This window comes from Gadus macrocephalus, chromosome 6, assembly GCF_031168955.1.
Source record: "Gadus macrocephalus chromosome 6, ASM3116895v1".
NCBI lineage: Eukaryota > Metazoa > Chordata > Actinopteri > Gadiformes > Gadidae > Gadus > Gadus macrocephalus.
The window spans coordinates 3,193,870-3,211,146 of NC_082387.1; the positions used below are offsets into that span (position 1 = coordinate 3,193,870).

Sequence of the window (17,277 nt, forward strand, 5' to 3'; positions counted from 1 at the left end):
CATTAGACATCCACTGGGGGCGAGTCCAGATTGAATGGGAGTCTATGGGGCTAGACGGCTAAATATATCTCTTTCACCTGCTTGTCGTTGAAATATCGCACATTTTATTGTAGATTCCGCAAGTTCAATATAGATTATAGTTCAAAAGTCGAATGAATGAGTACTTATGTCCTTTCGATTTCTTACAGTTTGGGCCGTTGTTGGCCGTACACGCTAACATTCTGCTAATGAATGCTGATTGGTCAGGGACGGACATGCGACTGATTACGACCAGAGACCCCTCTTGATTAGCCTGGCACCGCCCACCTACCTACTTCCGCTCAATTTTCATTTCATTTCAGTACTAGGTCTGGGTCTGCTTAATGTCAATGCGTTTCATGTAAACCAGATTTCTGCGATCAGCAAACAGAGGGAGTGGCTAAGAACGATGACGTCTAGGTCGTGCGCCAGTTTCAGTTGAAGTAAGAGGAAGACAATGGAGAAGGATACGAGAGAAGCTATTCGGTCTGTTGTGGGATCGCTGCCGGAAATCGATCAATTAAAGCCGGAGCAAGAACAAGCTTTGCTGAGTTTTGTTGGTGGCCATGATGTTGTGGCACTTCCCCACCGGGTTCGGGAAAAGTTTGATTTTCCAGCTGGCTCCGTTAGTGGTGAAGGAGTTAGCTAAGGCGAACGCTAGCAATGCTAACCCGATAGTTGTTGTCGTCTCCCCTCTTGTGGCACTTATGGAGGACCAAGTGAAGGAGGCAGAACAGTTGGGAGTTTGTGCTGGGCAGCTCGGCGTGCATGATGACTGTGACATTCTGGATGGAAACTTTAGTCTGCTGTTCTGCAGCCCCGAGTCCTGGCTGCTAAACAATACATGGCGATGGATGCTAGCCTCAAGCATTTACCAGGAAAACCTCATTGGCATCGTCGTTGACGAGGTCCACGTTACATACATTTTGTCATTATTGAAGAGAGGCCTGATTCTCAGATATGCATGTTGGACTGTTAGGGTATAGGTCTGGGAAGAACTTCAGGCCAAAATCTTGCAAGCGAGCCACTGGGTGCAGGTGCAACGAGATGGAGCACTTGCTGAGTCATTTCCTGTAGGGCTGGAGCCACAGGTTGAAGCGTATGCGTCCTTTGAAACCCCCTTTGATATATAAGAGACCCCAAGGTACAGTTTACTTAAATGTTCTCGCCTCAGTCACCTATTGCATCACTTCCTTTAGGGCTTCGGCCTCCTAATTGATCATTGTAGTATAATTGAATGCCCTCTTTCATATTATATGATACTTCCACCACTGGGACGTGGCAACAACTCTCCAAATCCATATGAGGGGGGGGGGGGATGCTTTTGGACAGTAGGGGTGTACACTAGACATAAATAGGAAGCAAACTCAGGAGAAGGAATGACCTCTCACAAATATTTATTGAATAAATTGTTTCAAATAACCCTGCCTCGTTAAATCAATGAACTTGGTGTTTTGCTTTCAAAAATAGGTTATAGAAGAAGTCTAAACTGCAGAAAATAAAAACATCCAAGCTGCCTTTTAAGGATACCTCGGAATATCTGTCTATTTTTTAACCGTCTGACCCCAGTTTACGACAAAAACAACACAATTTACGGCAGCTCCTTTGCCGCGTGGTTTTTAGAGCCATGTAAGGATTAGAGGGGGCGGTCGATAACAACCACCAAAGCAACCATGACGGTCAAGTGACTGGATGCAGCCCCGTTGAAAAAAATAGAATACCACCCAACACACTCAGGAGATTAATGATATTTAAATTATTATGTCTTTATTTGCATGGGTTTACATTTCGTTCTTTGTAGCATAGAAAAATCGGAGAAACACTCCCATTCAGAATGCATTGGTTTACATTTCGTTCTTTGGAAAACGGTTATTTTTATTTATTTATTTATTTTCAGTTTTTGAGGAGGTGCTTCAAAGATGCTAATTTTTCTGCAATAATCCAAAATCCAATGGAAAAACCTGTTGGGTTTTTGTCAAGGGAACCCAGGGCGACGCTAACTTCCGGGTTGGCCAACATACGTCATCCCTCCACCAATCTACGGTAAAAACAAATGTTCAAGTTTAATGATAATGCATGAATTTATTCTTTATTCTGCCATAGTATTTATTTAGGGGGGGGGGGGGTGGTGGATCCAGATCTCGGGCAACAGCGCAGGATTGCCAGGTCCTGCAAAAAACGTGCTGCCCACCTACCGTTCAAAATCCACCCAAAATGTCCTAGAAGCATCCCAAATAAAAAATGATATTATTGGCCATTTTGGCCAACGTTTTGAAAGTAATAATATTTGAGGGAATATTTTGTTGTTGTTGTTTTAGCAGCGAAATGTACCGTGTGCATGTGTGTGTGTGTGTGTGTGTGTCTGTGTGTCTGTGCGTGCGTGTGTGTGCTTGTGTGTGTGTGCGTGCGTGTGTGTGTGTGTATAACACGCTATTTTATGTTGAAATGCGACGTAATCCAGTGTTCACGAAACGTACACTGTCAACGTATGCTTTTGGCGACTGGGTTGGCTCTCAGATATACGTGTTTCTAACAAGATGATATCATTAAAAGTTACATAAAGTAACAGTTTAATAACACAAACGCAGGAAGCACGTGAGCTGCTAGTTTAGCGAAAGCAGCGTCCCTAACAACCTGACGTCGTTGAAACATGCGAGCGAGCCGATCAAATCCTAAACTATAAAACTAAAGATCAGACACAATCACTGACTGAAGATTATCCAAGTAAAAAGTATATTTCTCGCTAGAAATGTTATTAGAAACACGTTTAACGGTGAATCGGTCCTAAAATATTGCATTTCCCATTCAGATAATAAAGATTAATAAAGATCATACACATTCACTGACTGAAGATTATGTAAGGAAAATGTACATTTCTCGCTAGAAATGTCATTAGAAACGCGTTTAATGGTGTATCTGTCCTAAAATATTGCATTTCCCATTCAGATAATAAAGATTAATATAGGCTACGCCGTGTTCCGGAGCCGCGGGGGATTCTGGGACTTGGGGTTGTCAGTTGACAAATGGGTTTTTGTTAACTTGTTTTGTTGTTAGGATTAAGTGGGGTCAATGGGTTCGGGATGTTATGTGGTTGTGTGTTGTTCTATTAACATTGTTCGTGTGTTCATTGTTGTCGACACCGTCACCGAGAGTGACGTGACCATCGTTTCGTGCAGCTGTTCCGTGTTGAAGTCTCGTTCAATAAAAAACAACTCTCGTTGTCGAGCGTTCAATAAAAACCAACTCTCGTTGTCGAGCGTGCCCCCCCCCCCTACAAACGTGTCCCCCCCCCCTTCAACTAACCTGTTCCCCCCCCTACAATCGTGTCCCCCCCTCAACAAACGTGTCTCCCCCCCTCCCCGGTCAACAACAGTCTACCTCCCCCCCCCCCCCCCCCCCTAAACAATCGTGTCCACAATTTGCCGCGAAAGCCGTGAAACCCAAACCCCGAAACCCCCTCCACAGCGGCACGCGTGGATACTGTATGTATAACACGCTATTTTTTACGTTGAAATGCTACGTATCCAGTGTTCATGGAAATGTACACCGTCAACGTTTTTTCTTGGCGACTGGGTTGGAAATTAACATACAAATGAGTTAGTCATCATTTCTGAAAATAATGCATCTCACCATCAGCATAAACACCCCACAGCTGTTGCTCTGATACTGGTGAGGTGCGTCCGGTGGTGGTAAAAGGGGAATGTGATTTGTCAATGATGCTTATTAGTATATAATGCCTATAAACTATAAAGTGATATCCACCCTCATTTTGTAGCTACATACAAAAAGTGCACAATGCACTTTCAACAAGCATTTAGCAGCAACCAGGGCCCATCAGCGTCACATAGGAACACTTCATTAAATCATAATAAACAATAAAGAGGCCTGCCTGTCTACCAGTGAATGCCACTCTACTAGATGCAATGAATCGTGCGCCAGTCACACGTTTTACCTCGTCAGCGAAGTAAAGTCCCTTCCATGGTCCATTGGACAAAGCATGTGCCAGGGTACTGAAAAGGTTTGGAAGACGTGTAAGTTGCAATTCATATGCATCATCATCAACACGCATTCAGTGCACACTACGCTTCGATTTCACCCAAGGGTGAATTAAAAGTACATGTTTTCCTAAACGTTGGTCATCAACGAGGTAATAAAGTAGTAACTTCGGGCACATCTGTCATCTGTTTTTCAGAGTGTTAACGATCTTTATTCATTCGTTGCGCCGCGACCGAACTGACAGAATTCTCTGATATGCCATGCATGTAAACGTACTAGTTCGTTTAAACGTACTAGTACGTTTACATGCACAGTTTAATCCGATGCGTGTGTCACCACAACGAAGCAGCGTGGCCGCGATTTCATGCCTCTTACCATGCAAGCTGACACCTTAAAGTGTAATTCCGGCGCAAATTGAACCCAGGATCTTTGTTTTGGCATTAAAACCCATCAAATAAGCCTCCCAGATACCTTTTTCATTGAAAATCGAGTATTATAGTTTGCCGGGCGCAATGTTTGGCGTCCATGTTGTTGACTTGGGGCATAGTGTTTCGCTTCTAAATCCGCATTTTTGAACCACTAAATAGCACCAAACCTCTGCAGTAGCATGACTAGGGTCCCTACACATAAAACGAAGCACAAACAACTTAGTTTGCAAACCCGGAGTTTATTTAAAAAGACAGTTTAACAAGCATTACCGGGAGGTCCGTGTTTACAGGAAGTCCACATAAGTCGATTGCCGAATGCGCCGGAGTTCAGTTCAAGGAGGAAAGTTTTGGAATTTATAATTTATATAATATATATTTATAAATAATATATAGCAAGTGTTGACACGTAAATTAAAGGAATTGCATATGTAAGTTACAGTTACAAAATAATTGTTCGCTACAATCAAGCATGGCACGTTGTTGACGGAAGACGCACTGCACACGTGATTGACGCATAGAGTGAAGGACAGCTCAAGCACCGGAGAAGACGACCCATCCACAGCTTGAAGTCAAGAGAGAGATGGTTTGTGTTTGCGTCAAGAAACAAAGTTATAAGCCCTAACTTCATTCGAGGAAGTGAAAGATGATCTTGTGAGTTTTCCAGGTAGGTTAACCTTGATTTATTGTGTATAAGGATTTGTGGTGGGAATTTACGGACCACGTCAATCGTTTTCTGCGTCAACCGGGTAGAATAAAGTCATCAGAACGTTTAACAATTGCGGTCATATTTGTGTAAAAAAGGTACAAGACCATACAACAAACAATTAAACAAACGTTGCAAGGAGAACTCCATTGCATTGGCTAAAGCCAGGAATGCACATTGCCAAGACAGCATTGCCCCCCAATACTACCTTACCATTTGGTTAATAAAATGGTAATCTATCAGTGGAAGCTGATAATGGACTGTGTGTATTGGCAACAAACGGAGAGGACGCTGGCGCTGTCTGTTCGCCGCTTTTCCAAGCAATTTTTGGGCCAATTTTGGCCAATTTTACTTAAAAAGTGATTTTTTGTTGACATATTATCTCTACTTGGTTCCCTGCAAGCTACATCAGCGACGAAAAGCAAGCTTATGGACTGTCTTTAGTTGTTCCAGTGTTATTGTGTTATTGTGAAGAGCCGTGTAGCTCACTTGTTATTTTGGTTTCCCTAGTAACGGCTAAAAACAAGTAGCCGATGTGACATTTTCCTGGTCACTGCTGGCGTTTTTTTTTCCGGCGATCCTGGTGAGGAATATGCCCTGGTCAACCTGCTAAGCTGTCTCTACTGTCTCGTGGATTTTCTGCACTGCCTCCCAGCTCTTCCCCAGATGCGTCGGGTCCGTACCTAGCTGCTAACAGGCAAACATCACTCAACATCAGGTTCGATGTTGACGTACTTCGCCCCACAGCTGCTGAAGTACAACAATCGCTCCATCCCACCCTGTATTTCCACCATTAAGCAGCTAGGACTATTGCGTAGACCTCGATATATCCACAGAGGCTCAGGGAGAAACTTTATTTATGGTCAGCCTGCCGGCTTCATCACATCCATTAGGTCCGCTGAGACGGCTGAGGGCAAAAGACATAACATCGCGAGATTCCCGCACTCCCGGCTGGATAGATTTCATGGAGTGGATTCCAACCTGCGCGGAGTGGATTTTAAGGCTCTGCGACCTGTACAGAGAATAACTCCACAGTCACTGGTTAAATTTGAACTTTTCAACACTCAATCCTTGAATAATAAATCCAGCTTGATTGAAGAACATATCAGGGAAAAAGGACTTGACTTCATGTGTCTAACAGAAACCTGGCACCAGCCAGAGGTTTACTCTGCCCTAAACGAAGCCTGTCCCCCAGGCTACAGTTACTTGGAGGCAGCCCGCAGAACTGGACGCGGTGGTGGCCTAGCTGTCATCCACAAACAGGACCTGGAGTTGTCCCCCATGGTGCTGCCTACAACTTCCTCCTTTGAATGTCTTGCATTCACATTCAAGCCCCCCCATCCCATGACTGTTCTACTCATATACAGGCCCCCTAAACCCAACTCTGCTTTCATCCCGGAAATGTCTGATCTCCTCACAACACTCTGTACTACCTCTGCCAATACCATCATTCTGGGTGATTTAAATATTCATGTTGACACCCCCTCATGCCAGCCCGCTGCTGATTTTCTTCAGCTGCTAGACTCCCTCAACCTACAACAACATGTTGATGCCCCCACACACTCCAGAGGACACACAATTGACCTGGTCATCTCAAACTCCGCCCCCATCAGCAACCTACAGGTCTATGATCTTGGCGTCTCGGATCACAGAGTTGTGTCAATGGAGCTCCCTTTTCCTTCCTCCCACACCAAACCAAAGCGGCAGATCCACTTCAGGAATGTGAAAAATATCAACATGGATGCCCTGGCCCTGGACCTTCAACATCTCTCCTCTGGCTCAACTGACTCCCTCTCTGTTGCTGACTCAGTGGACTTATACAACCAGTCCCTGAGCAGTCTCCTGGATCTCCACGCCCCCTTAACATCGAGGTCAGTCTCCTTCTCGCGCTCCGCACCCTGGTACACCAGTGAACTACGTACAATGAAGGCTGCTGGGCGTGTCCTTGAGCGGCGACTCAAGGCCTCTGGTCTGACCGTTCACAAACAGGCATACAGGGAACACAGGAGGGCATATGCTGAAGCCCTGAATAATGCACGGTCCAGGTTCTATTCCGCAATAATCAACAATAGCCCTGGTAACTCCAAACAGCTCTTTTCAACTGTCCATCACCTTCTCAAACCCCCTTTACCATCCCAATCTGATGTCACCACGGAGAGGTGCAACATGCACATCAACTTTTTTAAACAAAAAGTGAATAACATCCGCTCACACCTCTCCATCACTACTGCCCTGCCCCTTCAAACTGCTGACCCACCGATTGACTCTGTCCAGACCCTCTGCTCCTTCTCCAGCATCACAAAGGAAGAGGTGGAGGACGTCATCAGGAAAATGAAGCCATCCACCTGTGCACTAGACCCCTTCCCTACAGCTCTGCTGAAGGCCAACATCTCTGCTGTCTCTCCACTCATCACCAATATCATTAACCACTCCCTCCTGGCCGGCCATATCCCATCTGCATTAAAAACTGCTGTCATCAGACCAACATTAAAAAAACCTACCCTTGATCCAGAAGTCCTCTCCAACTACAGGCCCATCTCAAATCTCCCATTTCTGTCAAAAGTTCTGGAAAAAACAGTTGCAGCACAACTCCAGGATCACCTCATACAACATCACTTGTTTGAAAAATTCCAGTCTGGTTTCCGCTATGGCCACAGTACAGAAACAGCCTTGGTCAGGGTCACAAATTACCTCCTGATGGCAGCAGACACCGGCTCCCCATCTCTCCTCATCCTCCTGGACTTAACAGCTGCTTTTGATACGGTTGACCACAATATTCTCCTTCACCGCCTGCAATACACCATTGGACTATCAGGAAATGTAAAGAACTGGTTCACCTCGTACCTCACTGACAGAACTGAGCACGTTGCCCTGGGCAAAGCAAAATCACACACCAACAACGTCACCTGCGGTGTCCCCCAGGGCTCGGTGTTGGGCCCCACACTGTTCTCACTGTACATGCTCCCCCTGGGTAGTGTCATTAGCAGGCATGGCTTGTCTTACCACTGCTATGCTGATGATACACAGCTCTACAGGACAACCCCCACTTCTTCTGCCCCTCTGCCAACATCCACACTGACCACCTGCCTGGAGGAGATAGAGGCGTGGATGAAGCTCAACTTCCTACAACTTAACAGCCATAAAACGGAAGCCATCCTTGTTGGCACGCCACATCAGCTCCGCTCCCCCACCATCACCAATATCACCTTCTCTGGCAAAAACGTCCCCCTTTCCACATCCGTCACCAACCTCGGTGTTAAAATGGACCCACAACTTAATTTTGACACCCACATCAAACACCTCTGTAAGACAGCTTTATACCACCTCAGGAACATCGCCAAACTCCGCCAATCACTCACCCTGGCTGATGCAGAGAAGCTCGTCCATGCCTTTGTCTCCTCCAGGTTGGACTACTGCAATGCACTCCTCATTGGGATCCCTGGCAAGAGCATCCAGAGGCTCCAATACATTCAAAACAGTGCTGCCAGGGTCCTGATGAGGGTGCGCAAGCATGACCACATCACCCCCATCCTGAAATCACTGCACTGGCTCCCTGTCTCACTCAGAATTGAGTACAAGGTCTCCCTCCTCACCCACCAGTGCCTTCACAGACTTGCCCCCCTCTACCTTCAGGAACTCCTCACCCCCCCGACAAACTCACGTACACTCCATTCAGGATCCACTCACACCCTCCAAACCCGACATACGAAGCTGTGCACCATGGGTGATCGGGCCTTTTCTGCTGCTGCCCCTAGACTATGGAACGCCCTCCCTGACCACCTGAGGGCTCCACAGACTACAGCTCTTTTTAAACGGAACCTCAAAACCCATCTCTTTAAAAGAGCACTAAACTTTCTTTGAGGTTCCCCCTTTTTTTTTTTTTTTTTTATAGTTTTTTGGTATTTCTTTCTCTGAAGCACTTTGAGATTCTTGAATATAAAGTGCAGTATAAATAAAATGTATTATTATTATTATTATTACTTTAACGAGTAAAAACGGGCTACTAATAAACTAGTTTCTCTTTATGTCATGTGTGGACTCCCTTTGTTTTGCCACTACCTGACCCGGTGTGTGACACAATGTACTTTGGTAATGTTAACCTCACAGTAAAATAATCGGCAAAGCCTTCGCTGCAAACTTTACCCTCTACCTACAAACCGTCTTAAACGTTGCTGATTTCTGGCTAGTATATGCTACGTTTATGGACGAGATAGCATAGCATTTGCAGCTACCGAACCATGCTTGTCACGAGTATTTATATTGGATTCGAATTCGGATACAACGATACCACAGCTAAATCAGTTATTTAAATTAGAATACTTCACAGCCAATGTTGTCAAATAAACAATATCATACTTACTGACATCTCTCATCATAACCCTTTCGTTTTGTCTGGAAAGTTACTACGAGGTAAAACCGCCAAAAAAGGAAGGGTAGCATACCCAGCATGCCTTGCGAAACTCACCTCTTCTTGATTGATCGATGAAACGCTACAGGAACGCCTGATGGGCGTTTTTGTGTCATCACGGGAACGCCCGATGGGCGTTTTTGTGTCATGACGGAAACGCCCAAGCCTGCAGCTGGACCCTTCTCAGTCATTCTGGACTCGCCTGCGAGCGCCCCGCGTGGACAGAGATTATTACTGCAGCTGTCACGTTAAAATTGTACCGGGGGCGAAAATTGTACCGGGTACGTAATCAGTGGTCCGTTGCCAGGCAACGAACCACTGATTACGTAAGGGGTTGTCCGTTGCCAGGCAGGTTTCAATCGCGCTCATGTTGCCGAAGACGAAATAATATAATACAGATAACGGATCGCTAGATAACACTTGTTTTTACTTTATATTTGTATTGCATTTAATTGTTTAATCGAATTTAGCTAGTAAACTGAATGTTTAATGTGTATCATAGTCTAGCTAGCTTGTGTTAATTTAATTTCCTTAATTTAATTTAGAGAATAGATTATAGGTAATAGATAGATAGATAATAGATAGATAGATAGATAGATGGGTAGATTGGTGAGCAGGCATTTACTAACTGGTATTTTTTTTTAATTATTATTATTCACGTTATCCCCATAACATTTAGCTATTTCTGTGTAGGGAAATAGATAAATACAATGCAATACAATACAAATATAAAGTTAGGAACGCTAATAAATGTAATTAGTAAAATAAGTGTTATCTGTCTTTTCGCGCTCAATGAACGAGTTCGTGAATGTTCAAGAACCTTCCCACGTCATTCCACGCGATCGTCTGTTGCCAGGCAGGTTTGGAAAGGATTACTATCAGCCCGTCTACGAAGAGCCTGGGCACTTCCTATACGCCCCATTGTACCGATCTTGGTTGTAGTTCCATTAGACATCTGTGTTGATAAGGTTTATTGGACTACGTTACCCAGGAGGCTTAGCGCCAGTTGTAGGAACATAGTCGACGTAAGAGCTATGAGCGTGTACAGTTGTTGGACTGCTAATGTAATAAAACATGGCTAGGAACTAAACATGCTGCTGCGCCCGGTTTGTTATATATATAGATCAAACATAACAACATCCACTGGGGGTGATCGCGGGCGGTTTGTATTGTGGACCTACGGACTTCAGTGAGGGTTTTTATACTGCTTGTGACATTTATAGTCAAATATGTTGTTTGAGTTATGTCAATAAAATGACAATAGTATAATAATAGTCTGAAATATTTATGTATTTATTTTATTTCCACGGGGGTTTTTGCATTTCACATTCAGCCTCTCGCCACCAGGGGGGGCTGCAGCCCCCCCAGCCCCCCCACTTCCAGCGTCCATGCCTGTATTTGAATTAAACGGCTCAAGAATGGCCTGAATGTCTGTTACCACCTGACGCTTCGACCGGTGTAAGTGCCATATTGGCTCGGCTACCAGATCGGCTCGGGGTCCGTCGTCTGCTGATTACGTTACACAATATCATTGGCTGTACGCTTGAATGGGCGTAGGCTACATTGTGATTGGCTGCTAAGGGACAGTTGTGATTGGCTGTTTTGTGCTGTAGCTCTGGCTGTCGTCATAGCAACCACAGCGAGCACATGTGTGAGCGCGAGTAGGTCTGTCAAGTTTCGGTTTGTGTTGCCAGATTGGGCATATTCCCGTTTTTCCAGCCTAACGTGATTCAAAGTAGCCAAATCAGGCTGAAAATTTGCCCAATCTGGCAACACGGACGGCTTATCTTAACAGCCAAGATGATTCCGATGGATGTTTTGTTTTTAGAAGAAAACTATCCATACAGATAGGTTGGGAATGGTCTATGTTCAAAATGAAAGATCATTACAGGCTCTTTAATTTAAGCCATAAAAGACCTTATTGCTGTAGATAGCGTATTGTGTGACGTAATCAGCAGACGACGGACCCCGAGCCGATCTGGTAGCCGAGCCAATATGGTACTTACACCGGCACCTGCGGCTAAGTGAAGAAACCCAAAACAGAAAGGTATGATATCATAATGGATGTTGTTTTTGTCTTCTAATAACTGTGACTATCCCACCCATGACTATCTATATTGCGAAGGCTATAAGCAAGCTAGATCGGAGGAGAACATAGTAAACTTAAAATTGCTATATGCTATGCTGTATTTGATAACTACTTTGCGAGATTTGTTCTACACGTATTTGTTTTTGTAACTTCGGATCGACTTTCGATCTAGTTATTTGCTGTTAACTGCTATTGTTGCCAGAACGTGTTATGATTGTGTCAGGTATATACAGTATATGCTGCATTTTGGATAGGTGTCATTAAAGAGGGAAAAATAATGAAGAGGAAGGAGGCAGACATAGCGTCCTTCTTCAGGGCAAGTGGAAAAAAGTCAGCTAAGGCAAAGAATGAGGGTGAGATGGAGAAAAAACAGGCAGAGAGCGAGGATGAGGAGCCCCCAGAGAGCAGCAACTTAAATGGACCTCCAGGTATACAGTATAGAGAAGGATTATCGCGTGATCTCGCGTGAATATGGCTGCCGCTCCGCTGCCGTAACGCGCCCGGTGGAAATGCACGCAGGGCAGAAGTTGCAGCCGTTCCGTATGGCGAGTGGATATGGCGAGTGGATAGTGCCAGGATTCCCTGGAGAAGGATAACAACGTGTGAAATGAACGTGTGGAGAAGCTACGCCGCCGCCGTGTGGAGAGGATATGCAGTCTATAAGCGCTTTACCCAAACAAATTAGCAATTCATTATCTCAACTAAAACAACAATAGGTCTACTTTGAGAGTGAATAATGTGGTAGAAATTAGTGAGTATATTCTATAGTAAACCATGATTATTAATAGGCTTTATATTTTAAATAGTGGAAAGCACATGACGCCTGAGTCTGGGTTCAGAGCAGATGGTAGGTGCACAGAAATGTCCTGGGAACTGCGGGGTCAAGTCATGTTGACCTCCACCTTTCAGGCTTGGGTCATTTTGGCTAACAAGGCTAATCCCTGCGGACCTCATACCAGGGCGCGGTTGATAACACGCTGAGACGAGGATTGACTAGGCGGAAACCCCATTGGGTCAAGGAGAGCCTCCATTGTAGTGGAGAAATTCCTGTATGTGCATAAAGTAAGGCTGGGACCGAAGTTCAAGCAGTGACTTTGCAAACCCACTCAGGCTGTTGTCGTTGTTGTTTTTCTGCACGATAAAGTCTTTTGTCAATTCTTGCTCCGGACCCCTCGATTTCTTTTGCACTCTCTCTCGTAAATTAGTCTAAGTGTTTTAAATCTCGATTAATCTCTGTTATATTGGCGTCACGAACAGGATGAAATAGGGACTCGTCAGCTGCCGGGCCAGAGGACGGGACGCGAACGGATCATACGACCAGAGCTCAAGGGTAAGTTGTCTTGCCATATATAGGATAGAGTCGTTTGATCTGTTCTTGCCCCGTCTGAACGCCGAGCAGCAGGTAAAGTGTCTCTTTGATCAAACAAACTAAAATTATAGATAAACGAGCGAGTGAGAGAGACGGGAGCTCCGGAAGAGATTGACGTGCGCGCGCACATATGCCCTAGGCGCTGTGGTTCTAAATGACCAAGACGCTTTTGTGGCTCCCTATTTTGAAACGAGTAAACGAGTTGTTGTTATTTGGAGTTTTGAGGTTTTGGTCAAATAGACCTATTATAAAGTCCTGTGGCTGTATTCTAGAGGATCGAATTAGTGGGAAAGATCCAATAGGACAGTACAGGTCCGCAGGTCGATGTGTAAGTGCCTGTTGGATGTTTACGAGTATCCCAGAAAGCTGGGTTGGAATTCATTGCCGTTGATGAATTCATTTTTATTTTCAAAAAGTTTCCTTGAAGTACCGACTAGTGAATTGTCTCTTGGTTTGGGCCAATCGAACAGTTTTCTGATCTCGGATCGATTGAGTGAGTTTCTTTTATTTTGGGCCAATTGAACAGTCTTCTGATCTTGGATCGATTTAGTGAACTCTCTCTCTTTTATTTTGGGCCGATTGAACAGTTTCCTGATCTTGGATCAACTGAGTGAATTTTCTCTTATTTTGGGCCGATTGAACAGCTTTCTGATCTCGGATCGATTGAGTGAATTTTAATTCTGATGTTGGCATTATGAGGGAATAGGGTTTTTAAAAGTTAGTGCTAGCTTTGTTCGAAGAGGAGGGAGAGAGGTGGCGCGCATTACAACGAGTGGCCAGAAGAATAATCACAAAGAAAGAAGAGGCTCAACCTTTGCCTCTGAAGCTTGAGCCACCGCCGTACAAACCAAATAAGATGCATCCACTGTTAACTGGCAACGTAGAAATTAAAGGGGAAGTCACACTAGATGAAGGAGATAATAAGTGTAACACACAGGGGAATAGGGGCGCACCCATACACATGGACTGTTATGAGGGGATTAGGAAAGCAGGGGAAGAGTGTAACAATGCTGACACTAGATATAGTAAGAGTGAGGATGAGGACGAAGATGAGACAAGTGGTGATGAGCACAGTAATAAAGATGTGAAAGATGGTAATGAGCGAATTTGCGAAGGGCCTTCTCCTAGAAAGAAAAGGAGAGGAAAAAACACAAAGACGAGGACGAAGTCTCAGAAAAGGCAAACAAAAAAGAGTACTAAACTCAAGGGGGAGGGGTATAGTGAGAGCCCAGCGACAGAGGAGCCTGGCTGCAGTACATCAGTACTAAGCCTCACACCACTCGAGTTAGATGAGAAACTAAGGAAATCACAAAGGGGAAAAAAGGCACCCGATACCGTCCCAGGAATTTTTCCTATTTTAGTCAAAGGACAACAGGTCCACTATCAACCGTGGGGCTCACAGGACTTGGAGGGAGTCATTTCTAAACTCCCTAACATACATAACGGGGCGTCTAAATGGATTAGAACATTTGAGGAACTCACAGTGGGAAAGCTAATGGCAGTGGGGGACCTGAAAGCTCTGTTGGCAAGAGTATTGGGGTTATCTAAAATGGAGTCTGTACTGAGGAATGGAGGGTTGGATATAATGGACGTAATGCATGATGGGACTATGCTTGATCGCTACAGAGTGGCGATGTGGACCACACTCAGAAGGGAGTTCCCTACCCATATCGATCATAAAAACATGAGAGGCCTCCCCATCAATGACACAGAGAATCCTGCATCCTACCTCCAGGCCCAAGTGGACAGATGGCGCTTGGAGACGGATGAGGATCCTGAGATCCATCCTGTGTTTTCGGTCATGTTCAGAAACTCTGTGATAGAGATTCTACCTAGCTCAATCAAAGTTAAGCTAGATGATGTGGTTGGACTGGTTACAAATAAATCTCACAGAGACTTCTGCGATCATGTGGTTCATGCAGTGGACAAATATCGGCAAAATGAACACAAAATACAGGAACAAAGCAAAGAGGTGCAGAGGAAGCTATCTCAGCTTCAGTTGGAAGAACTCACAAAAAGAGAAAAGGAGAAGAAAAAACAGGCGGTTGTTTCCGAGTCTGTTGATACAATACTGCAAGCCGTCCAGCAGGGCGCACCACAAACCCAACCTCCTCAACAGGCATTCTCCCCCCCAGTACAACAGCTTCAGAGCCAATGGTCACCCACTCCACCTGCCATAAATATACACACACATAACAATGGGAACCCAATGGGTGGGTATAAAAATAATCAGCAACAGGGGTCCCAAGGGCAGAATAGAAATAATCAACAGCAAGGATTCCAAGGACAACGCAGAGGTCCTTTAATATGTTATGGGTGCAACCAGGAAGGACATACTAAGAGAAATTGTTTCACTAACCCTTTTCCATCCCAACAAGGACAGGGTAACGGCTATTAGGGGAGGCAAGATCAAGGGAGCTACAACCGGGGACAGCAGGGTCCCTTCATGGGTCAGGGATACTAGGGGTGCCCAGAGAATCCACAGGGGGAGGGTCAGCTTGTAGCAATCACAAAACAAGCTGATGAGGAACCAATACTGCAGGTTCTGATAAATTATAGAGGCACGCCAATGATGGCACACACTGGAGCCACTTACACTTGCGTAGGTCCAAATTATGCCTCTCACCTCCCCATGGCAGGTAAATTCACCAAAACCTTAGGATTCTCGGAACACACGCAGTTGATGCCTATGACAGCTCCAAGGATGAGAATCAGTGAATTCTTATTTTAAGTTGTGAGTGAATAAGTGAGTGAGTGAGTGAGTGAGTGAGTGAGTGAGTGAGTGAGTGAGTGAGTGAGTGAGAAAGAGTTAGCATTGAGTTTAGTTAGAGGGGTCAGATGAAGTGATTTGTGAAGAGTGAGACAGAGAAGAGGAAGAGTGTGTAGATTGGCAACGAGAAGTGGCGATGAGATTGGGGAAGGCTTTCCGGTTAGAATTTTCTTTGGGGAGATTCATATCTTTCGATGGCCTTTTTAAGATCAATAAATCTAGTTTTGGAGAGTGTCCAAAAAACGAATAAACCAGAAAGGAAAGGAAAGGATTACTGAAAGTGAAAATGGTTATGGAGATTTGTGAAAGCAAAGGAAGTAGATAAAGAGAGGTAAAGAGAGTTAGAGAGAAGGAACGTAAGTAATGAAAAAACCCGCAGGTGGGGGCTGGACAGAGAGACAACAGAGAGAAAGAGATTGAATTTGCATTGTGCCTAATAGATTATTTGTGCGTTTGGATGTACTCTGTAATTGGTTCCTGTATGTAACCCATGTCCACTGTTTTAGAAAAAACCTAGAACCACCGCTGGGATTGGTGATTCTGTGGTTCTTGGAGACTCTCCATCGCGTCGGAATATCATGTGGTATATATCATTACATCTTGGTACACAGAGCACTGGTGAGACAACAGGTTGGATCAGAGGGAGAAGGTGTTTGGAGAAGGGAGTGGAATGTATAGAAAGCAAAAAGGGCGGATGCGGACCGACCCGGAGGTAATAAATCAGCGGAGAGGTGGCTGGGGTCGTTTAGCTCAGGAGGTAGAGCAGTTGTCTAGTAACCAAAGGGTTGCTGGTTCGATCCCCATCTCTCCTAGCTGAGTGTTGCTGTGTCCCTGAGCAAGTTAAATGGTGATTACAGGATTTAGGAATAATTATTTAGACTCCAAAACATGAGCAATTAGCGTTAAAAAATTGTCTGCACACCGCATTCCACAGGAGTCAATGGGTTCAATGGCGCCAGGGTAAAGTGACTCATCAAAAGAGGAGCAGACCCAACCCATGGACTCTGCGTGGATAGGTGGATGTTATTTTGGTGCTTGGACCTGACGAGGTCTAGGTGCCAGGATAACAACACAAATAAAATATTTCCTTCGAGATTATGATAAGTAATAGACAAATTATTAAAAGTGATCTTATAATTTAGAAAAAACAATCGGCAATACTTAAAAATTAGACCGAATAAGTATGATAAAACGTTATCCAAATTTCTAATTTAGGTTATCCACAATGACATGTCATACAAAATAAATAAGTAAAATAAAATAAGAAAGGATGCGCATGTGAGCCTGTTCTCGTGTGTGTGTCAGGGCCGCCGAGGTAGGGGAGAATCCTCTCCTACTCCGAGTGATGGAGTACACAAGGGGATACACAAGCACACTTCAGATAAAACAATATGGTTAATTAGTAAATAGAAACAATGTATCAATTCAGTGTTGAATAAACTAGTTAAGATAAACATAGAGGGTTTGGGTTTGGTATAGTAGTGAATCAGAATATG

General features: G+C 44.6%; 1 protein-coding gene across 1 annotated transcript in view; it reads left to right on the forward strand.

Annotated features, from left to right (window-relative positions):
* Positions 1-15,409, forward strand: part of LOC132459063 (uncharacterized) — an 84,942-nt gene extending 69,533 nt beyond the window's left edge. The window contains exons 2-3 of the mRNA XM_060053445.1: positions 13,957-15,224; positions 15,390-15,409. Coding sequence (XP_059909428.1) covers positions 13,973-15,224; positions 15,390-15,409 — 1,272 coding nt within the window. The 5' untranslated portion in view covers positions 13,957-13,972. The remainder of the gene's footprint in view (positions 1-13,956; positions 15,225-15,389) is intronic.
* The last annotated feature ends 1,868 nt before the right edge of the window (positions 15,410-17,277 follow it).